The following is a 22,381-nucleotide window of genomic DNA, read 5'->3' as shown; positions in this document are numbered from 1 at the left end:
TCAGATGGTGGGTAGAAAACAAAATTCAGACCAATGTAGATAACATCATAATCTATTGAAATTATTATGACGTATGTGTGAAGAGAGTGGACCTACCCCACAGTGATATCAAAGATGTTACTCCCGACAGAACTGGAAACGGCCATGTCACCATATCCTTTCTTGGCAACAATGACGCTTGTGATGAGATCTGGGATGCTCGTCCCAGCTGCCAAAAAGGTCAGTCCCATTATCTGAAAAGGAGCGACTCAGGTCAAGGTCAAGGTCAAACAAAATGATGCCCAGGTTGAAAGGCAATGTGTTCAAGGTTAGCTTACTTAAACCTCTCGCATCCCTAATTCCAAAGCATCAGTGTCACCTTTGACCTTTGACTTGGTTATGTATCAGTAACTCTGACTTGACAACTATAATATTAATATTTTTTTTCTCTCATAGGATTATTTAAAAACATGAATTCACTTTCAGTTAAACAATGAATAGAAGTTTTAGTTATTCTGTATAACTGTTTGGATAAAGGAAAGTGACATGTGTACAGAGCCGAAGGTGGTAATTGCAGTTCTTGTTGATTTGTTGTTGTGGTAGTTTTTATTATTACTATTTCAAGTTCAAAGGAAGGTTATTTGAGTGTGCTATGTTCCAGTCCTGATTTTTAGTAAAAGATTTTGTAAATTACAATTTACTTTTTATATTTTACTGATCTCTGAAACAAATTGTTCAACAAATTATAGTCTGTTTGGCTCATAATCGGACCGATGAATTGCAATCTAACTCGAAAACTACTAAACAGATAATACTCAGTGAAACACTGAACATTATCAAAACATCATTTTGCAGAATTTATGTCCTAAAATTAAAAAAGTTGTCTAACAAACTATTATTAAAATTTTGACACAGTTCACTATTTGTTACGAGCGAGGGGTGCAAAGAGAGGAACAGCACAGCACAGGTAAATGATTCAATAACTTTGTCGGCACTTGTGCACATGCTCCGCGTACATCTGGCTGCTCTTCTCTTTGCACCCCTCCCTCGTAACAAATAGTGAACTTTGTCCACTTTTGAGCGGCACGGACTATAGTGTAAATTATTTTTAAATGTAGTCCAGTTAACCATCTAGTATCAAGCCCGACAGTCAGGGAATAAGTTTGGTTTAACTTTGACCAACGTTACAGTAATGTCTGAGCATGACAGCTTGATATGGAAAGAATGTATGAATTCATGAATCTCTCAGAGTGAGTGAGTGAGTTGGGTTTCATGCTGCTTTTAGCAATATTCCAGCAATGTCACGGTGGGAAACACCAGAAATGGGCTTCACAAATTGTACCCATGTGGGGAAACGACCTGGGCCTTCAGTGTGACAAGCAAATGCTTAAACCACTGGGCTACCCCACCGCCCAAATCTTCTAGATGTTTACCTGTTTGGTGAAAAGGATGACTATGGCTTTGGCCTGGGCATTCTTCAAGAAATCCATGGGATTTCCTGGAGATTGCCCAGGACACTGACTGCAGAGGTTTACTCGGTAAAAGAAGGAACCCAACTGAACGATAGAGCGATGTCACTACAGGTCCATAACCAGGATTCAAGTTTCTGACATGCCCAAACTAAAGAAAGCAGACACAACACATTGTGAATGTCTTTGTTGGGAGAACTTAAGAACAATAAAATTATGTTTAGCAGGGAGGGCAATGAAAATTTGAAAATTTACTTGTTCAAGCATGAAACATGTCAGAGAAGTCATTTCTCACCCCAAACATTTTCCATTGTGTTTCGAGACAACCCTGGCACTAATGTCCCTACAGTTTACCTACCTCCGGTTTGATGTCGAGTGCAGTTCCAGTCTCATTGGCCAACCACACCAAGACGTAGGAGAAGATGGCAATCGACAAGATACTTCCAATAAAGGAACACACAAACCATTTCTTCTTCTCCTGAAAGTAAACACATATTTCATGTATTGGTTTTTTATCATTTAACATAAAAGTGACCTCGAGAAATCAACAGTTTCTCATATATTAGAGGTTGGTTTCATACAAAGAACTGATGTGAGGAATAGAACCTTGGCTCTTAGTGTAACAGGCAGTCACCTGAACCAGTGGGCTACCTGAATTTTCATTTCTTAAATCCATTTATTAAATCCTAACTTTGGATTTTCAATGTAACTTCTATTTATGAATTATTTTTGATAACAGATAAAACACCTTGATCACTTCGGCTAAGATCATGGTTCCACACTAAAATTCCTTCCCATGAAGAACGTATTGGCATTTTCCCTCTGTAATTGATTTTTGGATGAGTGTAAAAACATGGATGAAAATATAATATATTTACACAATGAGTATTTTCACTTCAGTAATTCACTGGGTATATTCACTTCAATAATTGACTATGTATATCACTTCAGTAATTCACAGAGCACCGACACTTCAATAATTCACTGGGTATATTCACTTCAGTAATTCTCTCCTTCCACTAAATTGCTGGCTTAAGATGTAAACAGTACGGGCACAGTCAGTAATGGTTGGGGAAACTGACCACTTTGTGATCTGTCTGACAAACATCTCCTTAACTATCCACTACACATGTGTTCTTCAGATTTTCATTTAAGAAGTTGTCCAGTCAACTAGCAGTATATTCAACTGACACACAGGGCAATATTACCAAACTTTTGCACGACACTTCAAGTATGAAGGCAAATTCATCACCTGTCTGAGTACAGCATATTTCAGGAAAAGCGATTACGGTACTTACGATTGTTTTCTTATCTAATTATATACTGAACAAAAGTAGTTAGGGATCGTCCATATTTGTGAGCGGATTGATATTCTTCAGAAATTGTGTGCTTAGGCTTCACTACAAAAAAATAAATCCCAAAACATATGACACCTAACTTTTAGGGCTCATTATATATCTGAAAATGTTTCTCACAAAATTCTGAAGTTATAAATGTAGACTATACTTCACGTTCATTGATATGAGACATTGGACATGGTTGTTATTTTCATGAATAGACGTTATGCTCAATTAGTTGATACTGTACTGAAGCCGTTCTCGAACAAAGCTATGATGATCAATCGTCCAAGGTATTTATGGTAACAGAATGAGGATATAAAACCCTGGTTGATCAAGGACGTGACTAGGCAGTTTTTCACATACACCACAGAACCGAAAGCCCTTGATTTAAATTTCCGCTGATTCACGGCGTCATGTCAATCTAGCAGTAAGAGGTGTGATCCCAATTTGATGATGCATCTCACAAGTGCCTTATAAGGTATTAAACAATCGGTATTTGGCATTCTAGACTGGAAACAAACACTAAGTCCAACCTTTTTTGATTTTGTTACTCCATGAAATTCCCGTCAGGTTGATAAGCTTGTCAGTTTCTGACATTTGTATGATTGATAGTCAACAAATTCATTGCAGTCAGGATAAAAGCTTAAGTGATTATTTCTTGAATGTATATGAGCAAATACCTATATATTGATTACAGGTCCTGCATACTATACTTGAGATATGCCAGTGTTAGCCATATTGTCTGGTCTGGTTGACGCACACAAGCCCCATCATTGATCTGATATTGATTGATTGATTTGGAAAGGCTTAGTTTCCACATCACATATTCAATACATAATTAACAATGTTGCAATATATGTTCAGGGCCGATCTAACGACTCTGTAATTTCTGTTTTATATACATCGGGATATATTATTATCAGGAGCAATTCTATAGTGTTTTCTTCTCCCAAAGTTGTTGTCTTTGCCATGGAAACGACAAGAAAGTCCCATCCATAATCAAGTGTAATGTCACAACAGAAATGGATATGTGTATGATCTTGAATACTTAAATATCAAACATATATTTCTGATGGCTGATTCATGGCGAGAAGATGCATGTAGGTTGTTGGTCCAGCTTCTGTGTTGAATATACCATAAAGATTTTAAGATCAAGTTTGGACCAAGTTTTCTTGGAGATCTACAGTGATATATGGTGATATCTGTTTAATAGTAACCAGACATTTGGCCCCGATTTCTCGAAACAAACTTAAGTTTTTACTCAAATTTCAAACTGAGTTTGACAATTTGAAACAGCTGAATTTATAACTCAACTGCATTTTTAAAATAAAAAAGCCCACACAACTTAAGTAATCCATCCACCAAACTCAAATTGTCTAGTATGTTTGAGTTTAATATCAATTTCAGTTCATTCAGCTAAATGCATTTTCTCTATTTGAGTAAAAACTCAGACTTAAGTTTGTTTCGAGAAATCGGGGCTTGATTTCTACAACGAAAACAACCATGATGAATGTCTACGTTCCCATACAACCAATGTTGGAAATATTAAACACGTACCACTAAAAACAAGTACAAGAATAACTATAACATGATTCAGTCAGACTACAAAGTAGCAAACTAAATTTAAAATCAACAAGACCAAACTGTTGAACAGAGATCATAATCATCACTATGGCAATAGAAGGTTGTTTTTTAATTGTGTTATATTTCAGTCCTGATTGGTTGTAAATTACATTTTCATTTTAAAAATTGTCTAAAACAACAAAAGATCATATGTGAAATTGAATGAACTGTGAATACATCACAAAACATTACATTGGTCCATCAGAACCAACAGTCGAATCAGGTAACTATTTATGTAATGAAAAATATTGTTTCAGTTCTCTACTTTTCAATAAGAGTGAGGGAGTGAGCTTAGTTTTACACCACTTTCAGCAATATTTCAGCAATATCACAGCAGGAGACACCAGAAATTTCAACAAGAAACCATGGTCCTCAAAATAATTCTGAATACTTCCAAAACAAAAGACAGCGTCATGTGCATCTTTTGAAAGAGTGAGTAAGTATGGTTGTACGCAGCTTATAGAAATACTCCGTTAATATTCCATTAATATTCCATTAATATCTCAGCAGGGTACATAGAAATGGCCGTCACACGTTCCTTTGTCTGAAATTTAACCCATTGGTTCCTATGGTATGATAAACCAATGTCTTTACCATTAGGTGGTATCTACCTGCAGAAATACACTCAGATTTCAGGCACAAAATGAACCATTGCTCCCCGATAATATGACTGGTGTTTGAGGTAATAAACATGGTACCTATATACTCATTACACAACTGTACACAAGAAGGGAGTGTTATTGATTTTTTATTATGAGGAACACAATGTTTCGGAGTATATACTTACTCCATCATGATGGGTATCACTTCTAAGATGCCATTCAAAGACCCCCATAAACTGTTGATGTTTACAACATGATACTCCAAATTAAATTTATTGCTGTGCACCACATTTGAGATACACAGGAATGGGCACAAAGATTTCAACTTAACACGCAGATTGCGATATCTCATTTTTTTCAAGCAGAAACTTTAAAACTTTACCCTATGTTGATGAGATTTGCATCTGACCTTTTAAAGACATATCATAAAATTACCACGCCACCTGAATCAGGAATGAAGCAATGTTACAAAGGTCAAAATGTCTTGATCTATACATTCCACGTGACCTAGTAATTATGGAGGGCATAGACTGCTGTCAGACATGAAAAGGGTGTATCTCCTTCCCAGATTGTATATTCCAAATGAGTGCTGAGTTTGTATTTTACATCCCATCCGAGCAACAAGAACAGGTTAAGGGTTTCCTTTGTTTGAAGCTTTCAGAAGGTTGTTAAACAGAAAACTTCATCAGTCTCATATCAAATTTATCATAAAAGTTTAGACATCCTTAATGAGTTTAAATATTTATGGGCAAGTGTTATGCATTTGATTGTGGGATTCTATTTAGCAGCCAAAGTCATTCTTCCTGTTTTTCAATTTGTAAACAGGAATTACCAATGTTCTGGAATAAAGCTGAAGACCAGCTTCAGTGGCACCAGAGTTTGTGATGTCATGGCAACTGATGATGTCACAGTGGACTGCAAAGCATTGTGATGCAATCCTGATCTCACATGAGCATTATCTACAATGGCAGCTTAGGAATTTCACTGTAGCAATATCTCACTGGGGATATTTGTTGATTTCCTAAAAGCGTTATCTCCAGTGGAAGCAAGTTTGGGATGATAAAGCTTAGGAATTTCATTGTAGTAGTATCTCATTGAGGAATCATCTGATGCAGCTTGATTGCAGTGATATCTCCTTGGAGATATCTCTTGATTTCACACAAGCATTATCTCCAAATTGGGAAGGAAGTTTTGGAAGATGACGTTTAACATACTTACAGACACAATGAACGTACATAGGCTTCAAGTCAATAACCTTACACCACCTGTACACTGCATTATACATTCATATATAAATCAATATCTGATGAAAGCCCAAATGACAATTTCAAGAGCTCTAACTACACAAAGGCCTCTCATTTCAGCATCCAGGCAACACATCTGTTAGTTCATTCCCGACTCAATACATTTTCTGCAATGATAATAAGCATACTTTGGACATCATCCGACACTCTGCTAGCAGCTTGTAGGCATGATGGGGATTATCAGAAACTGCCAGCATGCTTTTTGAGGAATGCTTTGAAAGGTATTAATGTTTATATTATCCATGAGGGACCATTAGTACTCACTGGGAAAAGGAGATGATTTTGATATCAGTAAGTTGAGGTGTGACTCAATTTTAGTCAGTTAACAACAGCTTCATCATCAGTGAGTAGAGTTCAATCTAAACAAATAATCTTCCACCTACTCTACACTGATGACACCTTCATCAAGAAAAATATGTTTCAGGGTGTGTATGCTCTCTCGAAGAAGCCATCTACATAAACTTTTGAAACATCCTGAAATAGAGGCAAATAAGTAAGTGAGTGAGTATTGTTTTACGGCACTTTTAGCAATATTCCAGCAATATCATGACAGGGGACACCAGAAATGGGCTTCACATATTGTACCCATGTGGGGAATCGAACCGGGTCTTCAGAGTGACGAGCGGTGGATGCTTAAAGGCAAAGAAACATAAACATCCACTCTTGAATGACTTTGAGGTAGCTACCCAACAAGCCATGAACACAGACGTATTGGCAATCTTTTACGACATTCTGTATTTGTTTGCATATTACCTTCCTTCTGACGTCAGGCAGGAAGAACCACAGAGGGAAAATGATGGGTGCCAGGAAAAGGTAGGTGCAACGTTTACGACAGGTGTCTGGCCAACTGAGGTCAAGGGGTTCCTCTTCCTCCTCCCATCCTGGGGTCTGCAAGAACAGATAACTCTGAATTATGATAATGTACAGGGGAGGTAACTCCAAATCAGGACAATGTGCAGGGGAGAAAACTCTGAGAAGGGAACTTAATTCTGTATTAAAGATGCATAATAACATAAAAGTAAAACAAAGAGCAGAGAAAGATATAATTTGATATTCTGAGTGAGTGAGTGAGTGAGTGAGGAAAATCATGATGATGGACAAAAGAAACGTGCTTCACACATTGTACCCACGTGAGATCTGAGCATGTGACTTAGGCATGACAAGCAAATTCTGTAACCACCAGGCTACCCCACACACTCTTTAAAATTCAGAAATGGGGAACAGGATTTATAATCAGATTTTTTGTTCTCAGCAAAATCCAGCATTTCCAATACTTTTGAAACATTTCATATTTAAATTCGATGTCAAATGGGGTTAGTGCATGATTACTAAGAAACAAGTATCCCACCTCTGATTTTGAATCATTGCTACTCTGGGCTTCATCATCGCCTTCCTGTTTTCCATCAACAGCAACATTGACATCTCGTCGTGTCACTTTACCATTCTGATCTGGTTCCTGGTCCACCATTGTTAAGGCTGTTTCTTGACTCACAGAAGGACTACCTTTTCTGAGTGACCCTGTGGACTCATAAGCAGGTGACACCTTGCCGTTGGAGATGACATTAACTTGCATATTGTTGTCTTGGTCCACATTGCCATTCTGCTTGGCGCCATCTTTGGAATCCATGTTGATCATAAGCTGTAGGCTAGCCATTGCATGAAGAGCCACTGCCTTGTCTTGAACTTTCTCTGCAAAAGAAATGTGAATATGGTTTCATAACTTGGAAAACTAATCTGAATCAAATTCTCTTTAAGTCAATATTTTATTTGTCTGCTACCTCAAAGTTTATAAAGTTTTTCAATTCCACAAACTCAATGTTTCAGTTAAACAAAAAAAGAATGCTCATCACTTAACAATCCTATCCAGATGTAACTAATGTTTGACAATTATTCATGCTTTTATTGTTTGATGGCAAACATTCAGCTTTGCTACACATTCTGAGCACCCATTCCTAATACACATTTATGACAATTGCTAAGCTCTTCCGCCACATGTGCTGTTTACAGCAAGTGCTTGTCACAGTCCATAAGACAGCATGTCAGTTCTGACCAGGTTTTTCAAGGCGATACACTCAGGGTTTGACACTAAGGCATGTGCGAACGACATTGTCTAGTACATAGTAGTGCATACAGTATTGGCTTACAGCCTGCGATACGATGCATCACGATACTAACATCTTAGTCGCAACGATATATTGCCAAAGTATTGTGCACTGAAGCTGCGATACGATATGAATCCTGATACAAGGTTGGCGATGAGATACGTATCACGATACTAAAATCTTTAATTCTTTAAACACCAACTATAAAACACCTTAAGATCAAAACAGAACCATTTCGTCAAATTCCGCCAGTGTTTTACAATTTTCATTCGGAAATGAGATAATTAGGTTTATACACAGACTTTGTGAATGTTAATAAATTGCGAGCGTTATGTTTGACACAATTTCTGACGCAAGAATTTCCGAGAAACTTACGAAGGGAAAATAAGTATGCATATATTTTAATCATCAAACAAAAGTAAGTCTTTCTTGACAAATATCGCGATTCGGCCATATTCAAAGTTAAACACTGATGTATTGTGGCCCATTTGAAATATCGTATTGGGATATACGACAATGTAAAACTAGTATCGGCGGCCCATGGATCGATGCATCGATGTGTGTCGATGAATCATCACACTAGTAAATAGCTAGTCTGGACTAGTTAAAATTGTGTCTGGCTTGCCCGACTGGTCATATAGATGTTTAATTAATGCTGTTTCAAATCACCATATTTGTTTATTATCTTTTTAAAATATCTTGCACAGCATCATCTATTATAATGCATATAATAGGGACTGTTATTAAACTTAAGTGTAAAAAGAGTATAAAAGCTACACTTTAATGATAAACATTCTTCAGAAAAATCAAAGCGTTAAGGTATACAGTATTCATAATGGACAAAAGAAAAAGAACAATTATCACATATTTTTGTGTTTAATATAGTTTGTTCTTCCAGTATGCACTATAAACCTGCTGATTTTATGATCCACTCGTCCACTGGTCTAGTAGCAAAAAATGTTAACATCAAACCCTTTATCACCATATTTGTGATGCACACATATGACTGACCAGCGGGCAGTTCAGATTTCCATCTATATCTGAGAATTGCTAACTGACCAATGAAACAAATGTCACTACTCATGTGAAAACACAAGTAAACATTAAACTGAATAATTTATTTCTATCACCAATCTTATTTGTGTATTTCTATTTTGGTACTTCCTTCTCTACAAACATGCCCATTCCATGCCTCTTTAAGAGAGAACACAGAATATATTCTTAAGATTAGTCTGAGGAAAAAATGTATGATAAAATGTATGGTTTAATGGGGGATTTATGTACATTAACTTTTTTATTATAACGAACGTGAAATTCTGGAATGAATTCTTAGTCCTGAATAGGCTCCAAAACCTTGAAACTTCACCCAATCATCCATCATTTTTCACCCCTCTAAATGCCTTTCAAAGACTTTAAATTCATTCTTTATTTTATATATGTTTAGTACAGGAGAAAACTTTGTTTATAAAATATGATGTGGAAATAATCAATTGATGTTGTGTAACCATTATTATTAATGACGAATATTCTTTCACAATCTTTCTGTGTCAAAGCAATAGCTTCTGTCATACTGACCTCAAAGCTGAAATACAGTGTCCTCTTGAATATTGAGATGATCATCCTAATGATAAAGTCATTATTGGAGTTCTTTTTATGTATTTCCATCGTTCACAAAAAAATAACGACCTCGCTGATGATGTTATCAACTCCTAATTACAGGTACCGAAGATGTTCCGGTGATTGACAGTCTCAACACTGCAGTAAATCTGCAAGCCCTTCTTTGCCTGTCCCTTAATAATTGCTATTCTCAAGGCATACATTAGAGCATATTGTCAGTGTCAAGGTTCTTAGCCTATGCTCATCAGTGCAGCTTAGTGTACGTGATGACGTCTCCAGATTGCAATTCATTAACGTGTTATTATAGATTTCCAGCAGAAAACATCTCCTGATTATACAGTTGGTTTCCTGTGCTTGCTCAAAATCTATTAGATCAGGGATCCAACAGTCAAGGCCTCTGTGAAGTTTTTGAAAACTTTTATCGTACATATGAGGACAATTCAAAATTTAAAGCATCTGGTATAAAAACGACATTTGATTGAATTCCCAAGCTGGACAGTAGGAATCGGACAAAATGCGCTTTGATTATTGTAGTTGTTTTTGTATTGAGGATTTTGACATCATGTCGTAAAACCCAGGCTTGTCGAAACAGGCCACTAACGGGATCGGGTGGTCAGGCTCTCTGTCTTGGTTGACACATGTCATCATATCCCAATTGCATAAACTGATCCTCATGATGTCAATCTTTGAACTGTCTGGTCAACTCAGGTATTTACAGATTGCCATCAGATAGCTGTAATATTGCTGAGTGTGGCATTAAACATACAAAGAAATAGGACACTCGCGCACACAACATTTATGTTCTGCATTGAGTTAGTGAGTGAGTTCAGTGTTTACGCCGCTTTTAGCAATATTCCAGCAATATCAAGGCGGGGGACACATTAAATGGTCTTCACACATTGTACCCATGTGGGGAATCGATTCGGGGCCTTCGATGTGACGAGAGAACATTTTAACCACGAGGCTACCCCACCAGCTTGCAATGATTACAAATCCATACCAGCAGATAGCATAAGGATTCAGAAAAACCACAATAAAACAGGATGACTGACTGACTGAGTTTGGTTTTACGCCGCTTTTAGCAATATTCCAGCAATATCACGGTAGGGGACACCAGAAATTGGCTTCACTCATTGTACCCATGTGGGGATTCGAACCCGGGTTCGATTCGGCATGAACCAACGCTTTAACCACTAGACTACCCCCATACCGCCCAGAAACACCACAATAAAACCGGATGAAGTTAAGTTTATGGACATTGATATATCATTGAATGTAGCACCCAAACTTGAGTCACCTAAATATGTACTATTACAGAGCGGTCAAGGAGTATTGATCGTCACTGTTTCTGATATTGAACAGGTAATAACGCTGATGAACAGGTGACTGTGGACAATGAGATTATATATTGGCGGGAGAGATGGACCCCTGGTGGTCACTGGGAAAGGTCAGTCTAATAAGTTATCAAGTCAGAAAATGGAATTTATATAATATGTATCCATTCTCAAACAAAGGTTCATTTCAACATGGGGGCGGTGGGGTAGCCTAGCGGTTAAAGCGTTTAATCTTCACGCTGAAGACCCGAAATTGATTCCCCACATGGGTATAATGTGTGAAGCCCATTTCTGGTGTCCCCCACCACGATACTCCTGGAATATTGCTAAAAGCGGCGTAAAACTAAACTCACTCACTCCTTTCATCATGTCAACCGTGGTAATCTGATCGTGGTTGCTGTAAATAATGGCGAATTGGTGCGATCTGCTTACCCCTTATCACATGATTTTGTTGAATTAATGAAAACGTTGCTGAGGGAAAATCTGAATAAAATTAATAAAATAGATGACAAAATAAAGGCCAGGAATACAATGTATATTATATATAATACTATAGTTTAAGAATAGGTTATCTTATGCAAATCAGTATTGATTTGTTGGCGTGTGTTTTCTGATGATGGAAAGATGTGATTTGGAGTAAAATAATGAAAATGATGAGAGACATTGGTTTAACTGAATCAGTGGTGTTGCGAACAGAGCTATAGCAAGAGATATCTGTACATAGATGTGATGGCTTCATCCACAGTGCACATACCTCTCACAGGTACCGCTTCTGAGACAATATGGTACATAATGAGAAACCCCTCAAAATAACCAGTACATTGAATCCACACAATTTACCAGTAACACGTATCAGTACAGATCAACATATATATGGTAGTTATGTTGGTGTATTGCCAGTTCTGGTGTATTTAGAGCCTCCGCCCGAGAGAGGTGCAGGATTCGATCCCTCTGTCTGGTAGGTAACAACTGGTCGGCTCATTGAGGGGGTATTCATGCTTCACTGCGGCATGGTATCAACACTATAAAACCAGCTTAAGTCTGGGCTAAGGTGTACACATACACGTGCAGGGGCCAGTGTGGGACAACTTTTACTGAGTGTGGGAAACTTTTTACTGTGTAATCCCAAATATAACATGTGTAACTTATTAGTTGTCAAAACAAAGACTTAATCTGATATTGTGAGTAAACGGGCATTGAAACCACACCAGAACCTGCATGATTTGATCCTACTCTTCAAAGAAGAACACTCAAACAAACATATCTTCTCAAACTTGAAGGTGACTGACTGACTGACTCTGCTTTTAGCAACTATTCAAGCAACATCACGGGGGAACAGAAATGGGCTTCACAGGCCCATATTCGAACCGCTTTGGCGTGATGAGCCAACGCTTTAACCATTAGGCTACCCCACCCCCAGGAAGGTGAACATCAACAGGCTATTGAACAATCAGATTTACCAGCTTGGACTTGAATACATGATGTGCGAGAGGAACATGGCTTCCTATTTGTTAGCTTGTGGATCATTGCTTATCTGAAAATATGTATTGACGTGTGATATGTGACTTGTGATATGACTTGATATGTATGTGTAAAGCCATGGACATGAATAATGTACATGTATCGTAAAACACTCTTTGGTTTGTTGTGTTTCTTTTTCATCATGGTATTTACTCTTTCAAAGCATCACGCCTCCATAATTAGTCCAACACTGTTGGTAATTACTCTGATTAGATTAAGAGAGGCCAGTGTGGGAACACTTAAGTGTTCTGGGGCCACTATGGGAAGGGTTGTTAACTAGGCGTGAAAACTGAGGGGCCACTATGGGAAGGGTTGTTAACTAGGCGTGAAAACTGAGGGGCCACTGTGGGAAGGGTTGTTAACTAGGCATGAAAACTGAGGGGCCACTGTGGGAAGGGTTGTTAACTAGGCTAGGCGTGAAAACTGAGGGGCCACTGTGGGAAGGGTTGTTAACTAGGCGCGAAAACTGAGGGGCCACTGTGGGAAGGGTTGTTAACTAGGCGAAAACTGAGGGGCCACTGTGGGAAGGGTTGTTAACTAGGCGTGAAAACTGAGGGGCCACTGTGGGAAGGGTTGTTAACTAGGCGTGAAAACTGAGGGGCCACTGTGGGAAGGGTTGTTAACTAGGCGTGAAAACTGAGGGGCCACTGTGGGAAGGGTTGTTAACTAGGCGTGAAAACTGAGGGGCCACTGTGGGAAGGGTTGTTAACTAGGCGTGAAAACTGAGGGCCACTGTGGGAAGGGTTGTTAACTAGGCGTGAAAACTGAGGGCCACTGTGGGAAGGGTTGTTAACTAGGCGTGAAAACTGAGGGGCCACTGTGGGAAGGGTTGTTAACTAGGCGTGAAAACTGAGGGGCCACTGTGGGAAGGGTTGTTAACTAGGCGTGAAAACTGAGGGGCCACTGTGGGAAGGGTTGTTAACTAGGCGTGAAAACTGAGGGGCCACTGTGGGAAGGGGCACTCCGGGCATAAATCGTTATGTTGGAGCCATTTAATGGTGAACCAAAGTTTCAGATGTATTTCATTGTTATGGTATGTCGTGGTGTGTTGTGTAGAAAACTGATAAATCAAACCATATTGTCCACATATCAGTGTTTCATCACAATGCTATACAATCAGGTATCATCACTCTCTAGCTGTTTACGTCAAATGGAATCTGCTTCGGGAAATATCAAAGGTATTCTGTGCTGTTGAGGTTTGTATTTGCTAACATATTCCTATGGTAATAGTTATTATGTTCTTTGACTATTTATCTGATGTTGTCTCTCATAAATGATTTCTTGCCAAACCAGGCAGAGTGAACATGCAAACTGAATTTATTTATGTCTTGTGCTGTTTTTGAGAAGTTTATTTGAAATTTGGAGCTGTACTTATGCCAGGGAGACCTGACCAGTAGCATCTGACAACTGAGCAGCATCCCCTAAATTTGCCAGTATTCCTAAAAGCTGACCAGTATCCCTGGCAAATGACCAATATCCCTGACTACTGACCAATATCTCTGGCAACTGACCAGCATCCCCTGAATTGACCAATATCCCTGGCAACTGAACAGCATCCCTGACCAAACTGACCAGCATCCCCTAAATTGACCAATATCCCTGACTACTGACCAACATCCCAATATCCCTGGCAACTGACCAGCATCCCCTGAATTGACCAATATCCCTGGCAACTGACCAGCACCCCTCTGAATTGACCAATATCCCTGGCAACTGACCAGCACCCTCTGAATTGACCAATATCCCTGGCAACTGACCAGCACCCTCTGAATTGACCAATATCCCTGGCAACTGACCAGCATCCCCTGAATTGACCAGTATCCTTGGCAACTGACCAGCACTCTCTGAATTGACTAAAACTCCCTTTGACCAATCCAGTAATTAATACTTTCAATCCAGTACAATCCATATCAATATCATTTACCTAATGTACGTTCAACCTTGACACGTTCAATATAACCTTTCATATCACCGGGCCCGAGGCATTCATACAGTCAGTAGGAGTCTGGGGCAAGATCAATTCTCCATCCATTACATGTGTACACTTGTAGGTAAAGGTAGGCATCTATAGAGAGAGCTTCATAAACGTGTCAGGTATACATATAGAAATCATGGTGAACATCCTGGCCTATGAGCCAGTGACCTTTGGAAAATTCATGTTTCATGTTAGATGAGTTTTTTTAGTTTAATTTATAATGTTAATATTAAATCTCAATTTTGAATGGTTTTTTGGTCACTGGTAATTAATGACACGTAAACAAATTAATAATTATGAACTCTTAAACTGTTTACTTCCCATATTAAAGTTTCCTTCACTCAAGTGAACAAGGAATTGTAACGATGACTGAAATATTGATGCACTGCGGTTGCTCATTGTCTGATTGTATCATATTTCACTGTCAAGTCAAAATCGATGACATCAATGCCACAAAAAATTGTCAGTACTGCCGATAGACAATTAAAATAGAATGATACCGTTCTCATAACCCATCCAAGGTAGACCTTGTATGAACAAACATGTGAATATCAATAAAGAATTAGTAATAATAATAATAATCAGAGGCAAATAAACAGAATTCCCTTTTTGTAAAACAAATGTCCATTTATAAAATGAATTGAAGCCTTACCTGGACCAAGAGGGTCAATTGTATGGATCATCAGTTGCAGGACGCCATGGCGGAACCGACTGCTCCCTCCGTGAAGAACTGGCAAACTGCATGGCCGCTCACCTTTCTGTAACACAGACAAAATAATCTTAGCGTGAGTGTGGAAGTTGGGTTTAATGCTATCTAACGTATTCTTCTCCCAAGGTCTCCTGTCACAGGATAGGTTGCCCCCCATGTTGTGGATGGGTACCAGGAAGTATATACAGAAAACTGAGTTTATAACGAACTCAAAGGACCAATAATTTTACTGCATAATAACTGTAGTACATTACACATATTTCATCTAAAACTGACTGCAGGTGTCTCGGACAAAAACACAATATACTGTACATTATATATCTTAAATTCATACGTTGGGGTGTTCCTCTTGAATCATACAACTTCAATAAGTTATAGGAAGCTGAACACAACAGGTTAAGGCTACAACCAGGAACATAAATCCAGAGTGAGTGAGTAAATGTTCCTCTAAGCTGCTTCAGCGCATAAATACAGAGTATTCACATCAGCATGCGAAATAGTTTCCAAATTTTGCTAGCCAGCTGGGCTAGTTATGCCTGAAAGTTACTAGCCCACTTAATAATTCACTATCCAGAAATTTGAATATAGAAACTAAGCAAAAGATTACAAGAATAGATGAGAATAAGATATTGTTGGCATGACAGCGGTTTCATCATTAAGCTGCTAATATTAAAAACATTTATATCAGACCATAATCTTGTTTGATTTAAAAGTGTATTATAACTTAACAAGTCGGAGAGAGTGATATATTTACAAGTAGATGGCCCCATGAAAATTCACTAGCCAGTCGGGTCAGTGACTGTGGAGATTTACTGGCCTGACTGGATTTTTACTAGTCACGGGCTAGCGGGTCAGTGGCTATTTCGCACACTGATTCACATAAACATTGTTGACTTATATACATTTGATACTTTGGGATATTTAGACAGAGGCTGATAGATCTGACAGAGATCCTCAGACCCTAAGAGAGTAGCATGGAGGTTGTATTTTTCGCTTAAGCTTTTTGGGCAGTGGTCATTTTGACATTTTCAAAATGCAAACCTACAAAGTTGAGGCCCTGGATGTATAGAACATGGTATATGGAAACAATGTCGATATGCTCTTATGGAGAATTTTTTCTAATTTCCATGGAAACAAATAGATGGATTGACAAATACTGAGGTTCTCCGTTTGAACTGATGGTCTCAAGAAAGCTACCAGGTACAATGGACAGTAACAGTGATGGAGAAATGGACAATAGATAAGTATCCCTGACAAAAGTTGATTTTGACACCGTGAAGTTGACCCCAGACACTGACAATTGGTGTAAACATATTCGCAAAATCATTTATACAACTATCAGTCAACAGTTTTAATGAGATGGTGACTGTGAGTTACTTGATACATCATGGCTATCTGACCCTAAGTTTCCAGAATGTCAATATCACCCTGTCTGGTTTCCAGGTCCTTCTGAAGGAAGTGTTACACATATCTCTGAAACATAATCACTTGATTAGAGACAACATGAATCCCTGACTATCTCCCTACTGTTTGTATGTGGTTTCCATGGCAATGGTGAACAATGCTTATTAGGGGTGTAGACAACTGATGCACCTATCAATGTACTGCAATTATCCAATTATTATGGGCAAATTGCAACACTCCAATTACCTATAACATTGTGTAACCACAGTTAACCTGAGTGGGACTACTATCACTTGTTAAGCGTATGTAAGAAAATATTTGTCAATAGCTTGATATATTGTCAAGAAAATACTTTACTGTTTGTTTTTATCCAAAATAAACTTTATTTGCAAAGACAAGTCCATGACCCTTATATTATTCTTGATATTCACGTCACACTAGAATCATTACTTAAACTTTGAATATTGATAAACCATTTGTGCCTTGATGATATTATACATTCAAAATACTTCTACAACTATTAACTCATTAAGGCAGAGAGACGCATATATGGGGCGAAATAATCAGCTCCTCACAGCGAGTGACGTGTTTATGGGGCAGGTAATTATCAGTTTCTCACAGCGAGAGCCACATATATTCGTCAACAGAAAGCACCTCTTATTCAGCGAGAGACGCAAATGTGTGTCGTACTTTTAAAAATCGCACTGTACCTATTATTTCAATCAATTCAGTAGTACTGAGCAAATATTAGCTTTTCTTACGAGAGATGCAACCTTTAGTGTCAATCAGAAGAAGTATTTAAAGTGTTTTGATAACAATTGCTAATCATTATCATAGGCTTGTACATCGTTTGGCAAATGAACACATGTCGGCGAGAAAGGGGATTATGATGTTTTTACAGAGGTAAGTGTCTGGTACTCTTCATTGGGAATGGATACTAAAATACTTCAAATTCGTATGCACATTGATTGAATTAGATGTAATGGTTTAGAAGTTACTGAAGATTATATTTTCTTCAACTTCCTAATAAATAGGAAACAATACACGAAATTTAAAGGACATACAAAGAATTCAAACACAATAGAATAGTTTGAATTTACTTTTTAGGTATTATTACGTTGTCATGTTTCATATAATGAAACATAATGTATAAACACAAATAATTATACATCCAAGGTCGAATAGATTAGGCATAATTTAACTTACTAATTTGAAGCTTACTGAATTGTAATTAGTTATTTTCCATAATCTAAAGTTAATAATGTTACCTAATCGAATATAAAGTGATAAGTCGCGCCTTTGCATCGAATATATATATACATGTCAGTGTTATTACAACAATGAAATCTTTTACTACGTTTGTTAGTAAAGTTGGTAATTAAAAAAATTCTCACATCTAAACAGAAGTTATTACATGTAAACCATACAAAGGTATTTCAAGCATTTTTGTTCAAGCTGTTGAAAGTTTCATGTTGATTTGAATTGTCAGTTTTCTACGTAATTTACATGAGCATTGTGTAAAACATTTGCATTTGATCTCTGTAATTATCAAATCCGGTGTAGTTATCATGTGTATCAATGAACTCAGTCTCTACTTTAATAAAAGCTGGATAGTATACCAGTTACGGTATCGATACACATACGTATAATCATTCAATCAGATTACAGTAATGAGATAATTGAACACCTCTTTCGACCTTGAAATAACAGCCTCCTGTAGAATGCATATGTAGTTACATCCTTGTTTAAAGGTTTGCCCCGTGACAAGTGTAAAATAAACAGATGCGCTGTTATATCATCGGACAACTTGCTTTATGGAGTCACACCCCTCTCTGTAATGTCTATGCAAGCATGCACATCTGTAATCTTATGAACCTGGTTTAAACATATTTATTTCATGAAAAAACAAAGACAGAATTTTCATGAACTGGATTGTCAACAAGCTCGAAAGAACTTATATGAAGACCGCTCCAATATACATAGATATATGAAACAGTATCATGACAAGAAAAGATAATATCTAAAATGAAAGTAGATGGTATGACATGTAGTCGGAAACTTAAGATCTTATGAACCTCGTTTGCATTCAGTATAAATATAGGCACGCCCACCTTCATAAATATTGGGGGTTGGGGGGTGGGTTGAATTGCAAGTTTATACACTATAATAATTCAGTATACTGTCATTTCGTGAATTCTGTAATACGTGTACTTTAGTTTGGATATTCATTCGTATCAAGGTGAAGATTATATTTACATGTACAGCAAACCATTATGTTTTATGTACTAGTTGTGTGCGTAAAATGTATCTGAAAATAAATACTATCTCTACTCAATGGGTGGATTTCAATCGCTTTGTTTTACTTATCGAAAAACACTAAAATGAGGTCAAATAAACTTGCCAAAGTGTCTATCTACTCCTATTTGTCTTATGTGTATATTTCATACATCGTTACCAGTGTGTATGTTTACAAGACACAAACTGTTACATGATAGCTTGAGTTGATAAAGCCAAAACCCAGCATATCGACTGGTCAACGATATAGCCAATAATCAATCTCTATCCAAGCTGTTGAGTGACCAAATGTGCTCTTCAGAAATTTCGCCCACGCCCCATCACCTGTCCTTTCCTCTGTGACAGGTATCTCATGATGCCATTGGTCACAGATAACATATGACCAGCCACTATATTGAACAGTTGAGATACCGAGCGTTCTATTCGGGAAATTTAATGACGCCCTATCAAGTGACTCTTTGTTTTATGTCTATGCCAGGAATATGTAGTATACATTTTTTATATGTATGTTGGTATGGTCACGTATGTTTTCTGCATTAAATCTAGATGAAACAAAGTGCCAAGCTATGAATGTCCTCTATGTTAGTCCCAGACTAGCGTAATAGTACTTTAATTAAAATAATTCGTATACACTAGAAATGTATCGGCAAAAACGCTATTTTCATCGAAGATTATAAAGTATGTAAGTAAATTCTTCTTAACAGTATGTCATTGTCATAGATGTTTTGTAAATTTAAACCTCACACACTGATATGAGAGAAAGAATTTGTTTATGTGCGTCTCATCTCTTACATACAAAGAATACATGCATATTGTGATAAAATATAAATGTACAAGGTGTACAAGGCCGCCAAAGGTCTACAAGAGAAACTTGCAAACAAATTACATAAAACTTTGCAATACACGATATGTATTCACACCTGCTTTCCTTCAACATATATTTTTACGACACAATTAAACAAACAGGACTTGTTTGTACGACTAGACAGTTTCCTGTCATCCCTGAAACCTGCCAGGGAAATCAGGTGTGATTAGCACTAATTAGTCTCGGCACAGGGAGTGGACAATCAGCGAGGGGTTCCAGGTGTTGAGTAGTGAGGTGGCTCTCCGGCTTAATGAGTTAATATTATTACATCAAAAATTCCAACTACGGGAACAATTAAACACATGAACACACAGATATAGACATTACCTTACTGACACCCCTACATGTGTGAACACTTTACAGAAGACATTACCTTACTGACACCCCTACATCTGTGAACACATTAATGTGTCCATTTATATAGCGCCAAACTCCACACTAGGTATGCTCATAGCGCTAACAATCAAGGCCATTATTACCCCGGATAACCCAAGCTGCCTGTTAGGCGCTAGAAGGTTATAGTCATATGACTTTTTTCCACCGGGTACCCATTTTCCTGCTGGGTGAACAGAGACAATTTTGAACAAACTCACTTGCCTAAGGTGAGACCACATGTGTCACATGTGCTTCGTTGTGGGGCAGGACTCAAGTCCTAGAAACTCTCAGGAGTCAAGCTGCCAAACACGGTCACCCATCCAAGGACTCTCCGAGCTCGACGCTGCTCAACTTCACCAATTTGTGACCTGAGCTTTAAGCACAGGACCACGCGACACCATTACAGATGATACTACCTTACTGACACCCCTACATCTGTGAACACATTACAGATGACATATCCTTACTGATACCCCTACATCTGTGAACACATTACAGATGACATATCCTTACTGACACCCCTACATCTGTGAACACATTACAGGTGACATTACCTTACTGACACCCCTACATCTGTGAACACACTACAGATGACATTACCTTACTGACACCCCTACATCTGTGAACACATTACAGATGACATATCCTTACTGACACCCCTACATCTGTGAACACATTACAGATGATACTACCTTACTGACACCCCTACATCTGTGAAGACATTACAGGTGACATTACCTTACTGACACCCCTACATCTGTGAACACATTACAGATGACATTACCTTACTGACACCCCTACATCTGTGAACACATTACAGATGACATTACCTTACTGACACCCCTACATCTGTGAACACATTACAGATGATATTACCTTACTGACACCCCTACATCTGTGAAGACATTACAGGTGACATTACCTTACTGACACCCCTACATCTGTGAACACATTACAGATGATATTACCTTACTGACACCCCTACATCTGTGAAGACATTACAGGTGACATTACCTTACTGACACCCCTACATCTGTGAAGACATTACAGGTGACATTACCTTACTGACACCCTTACATCTGTGAACACATTACAGATGACATTACCTTACTGACACCCCTACATCTGTGAAGACATTACAGATGACATTACCTTACTGACACCCCTACATCTGTGAAGACATTACAGGTGACATTACCTTACTGACACCCCCCCATCTGTACATCTGTGAACACATTACAGATAATACTACCTTACTGACACCCCTACATCTGTGAACACATTACAGATGATACTACCTTACTGACACCCCTACATCTGTGAAGACATTACAGGTGACATTACCTTACTGACACCCCTACATCTGTGAAGACATTACAGATGACATTACCTTACTGACACCCCTACATCTGTGAAGACATTACAGGTGACATTACCTTACTGACACCCCTACATCTGTGAACACATTACAGGTGACATTACCTTACTGACACCCCATTACATCATGTACATCTGTACATCTGTGAACACAGTTCAACATAGATGACATTTCCTGACTTACAAAAGGTGAATTTGCACATCTACGCACACAGTTGAGGTGACCTTTCCTTACAATTATCTAAGGCCCCTTTGACATTAGGGCAGCCATTTTTCCTTTTAAGACACTTCTAACGTAGAGGCTGATGCCAAGCAATTTCATCACACACATAATACCCAGACATGTCGGTGGATTCTGACTACACCATTCCATCCCAGTTAAGCAGCATCCGTCTATGCCAAGCACTTGTTTAACTGCCCAATTTCATTTACAATTTGTAGAGCTTCATGCCATCGATTGTCCAGCTACATGTGGGAGGGAATACACAGC

At 38.2% G+C, this 22,381-nt stretch overlaps 1 protein-coding gene across 4 annotated transcripts in view; it reads right to left on the bottom strand.

Moving 5' to 3' along the window:
• LOC124268986 (sodium/potassium/calcium exchanger 1-like) overlaps positions 1 to 22,381 on the bottom strand; it is an 89,032-nt gene that overhangs the window by 9,073 nt on the left and 57,578 nt on the right. For all 4 annotated transcript variants that reach the window (XM_046704017.1, XM_046704018.1, XM_046704019.1 and 1 more), the window contains exons 3-7: positions 15,519 to 15,624; positions 7,666 to 8,006; positions 7,071 to 7,205; positions 1,807 to 1,926; positions 97 to 233 (exon numbers count right to left, since the gene is read on the bottom strand). In XM_046704017.1, the coding sequence (XP_046559973.1) occupies positions 97 to 233; positions 1,807 to 1,926; positions 7,071 to 7,205; positions 7,666 to 8,006; positions 15,519 to 15,624 (839 nt within the window). The remainder of the gene's footprint in view (positions 1 to 96; positions 234 to 1,806; positions 1,927 to 7,070; positions 7,206 to 7,665; positions 8,007 to 15,518; positions 15,625 to 22,381) is intronic.

The sequence above is a fragment of the Haliotis rubra genome, unplaced genomic scaffold, assembly GCF_003918875.1.
Source record: "Haliotis rubra isolate DU_JTF1 unplaced genomic scaffold, ASM391887v1 Scf141, whole genome shotgun sequence".
Classification (NCBI taxonomy): Eukaryota; Metazoa; Mollusca; class Gastropoda; order Lepetellida; family Haliotidae; genus Haliotis; species Haliotis rubra.
This window is presented reverse-complemented; position numbering and strand designations above follow the sequence as displayed.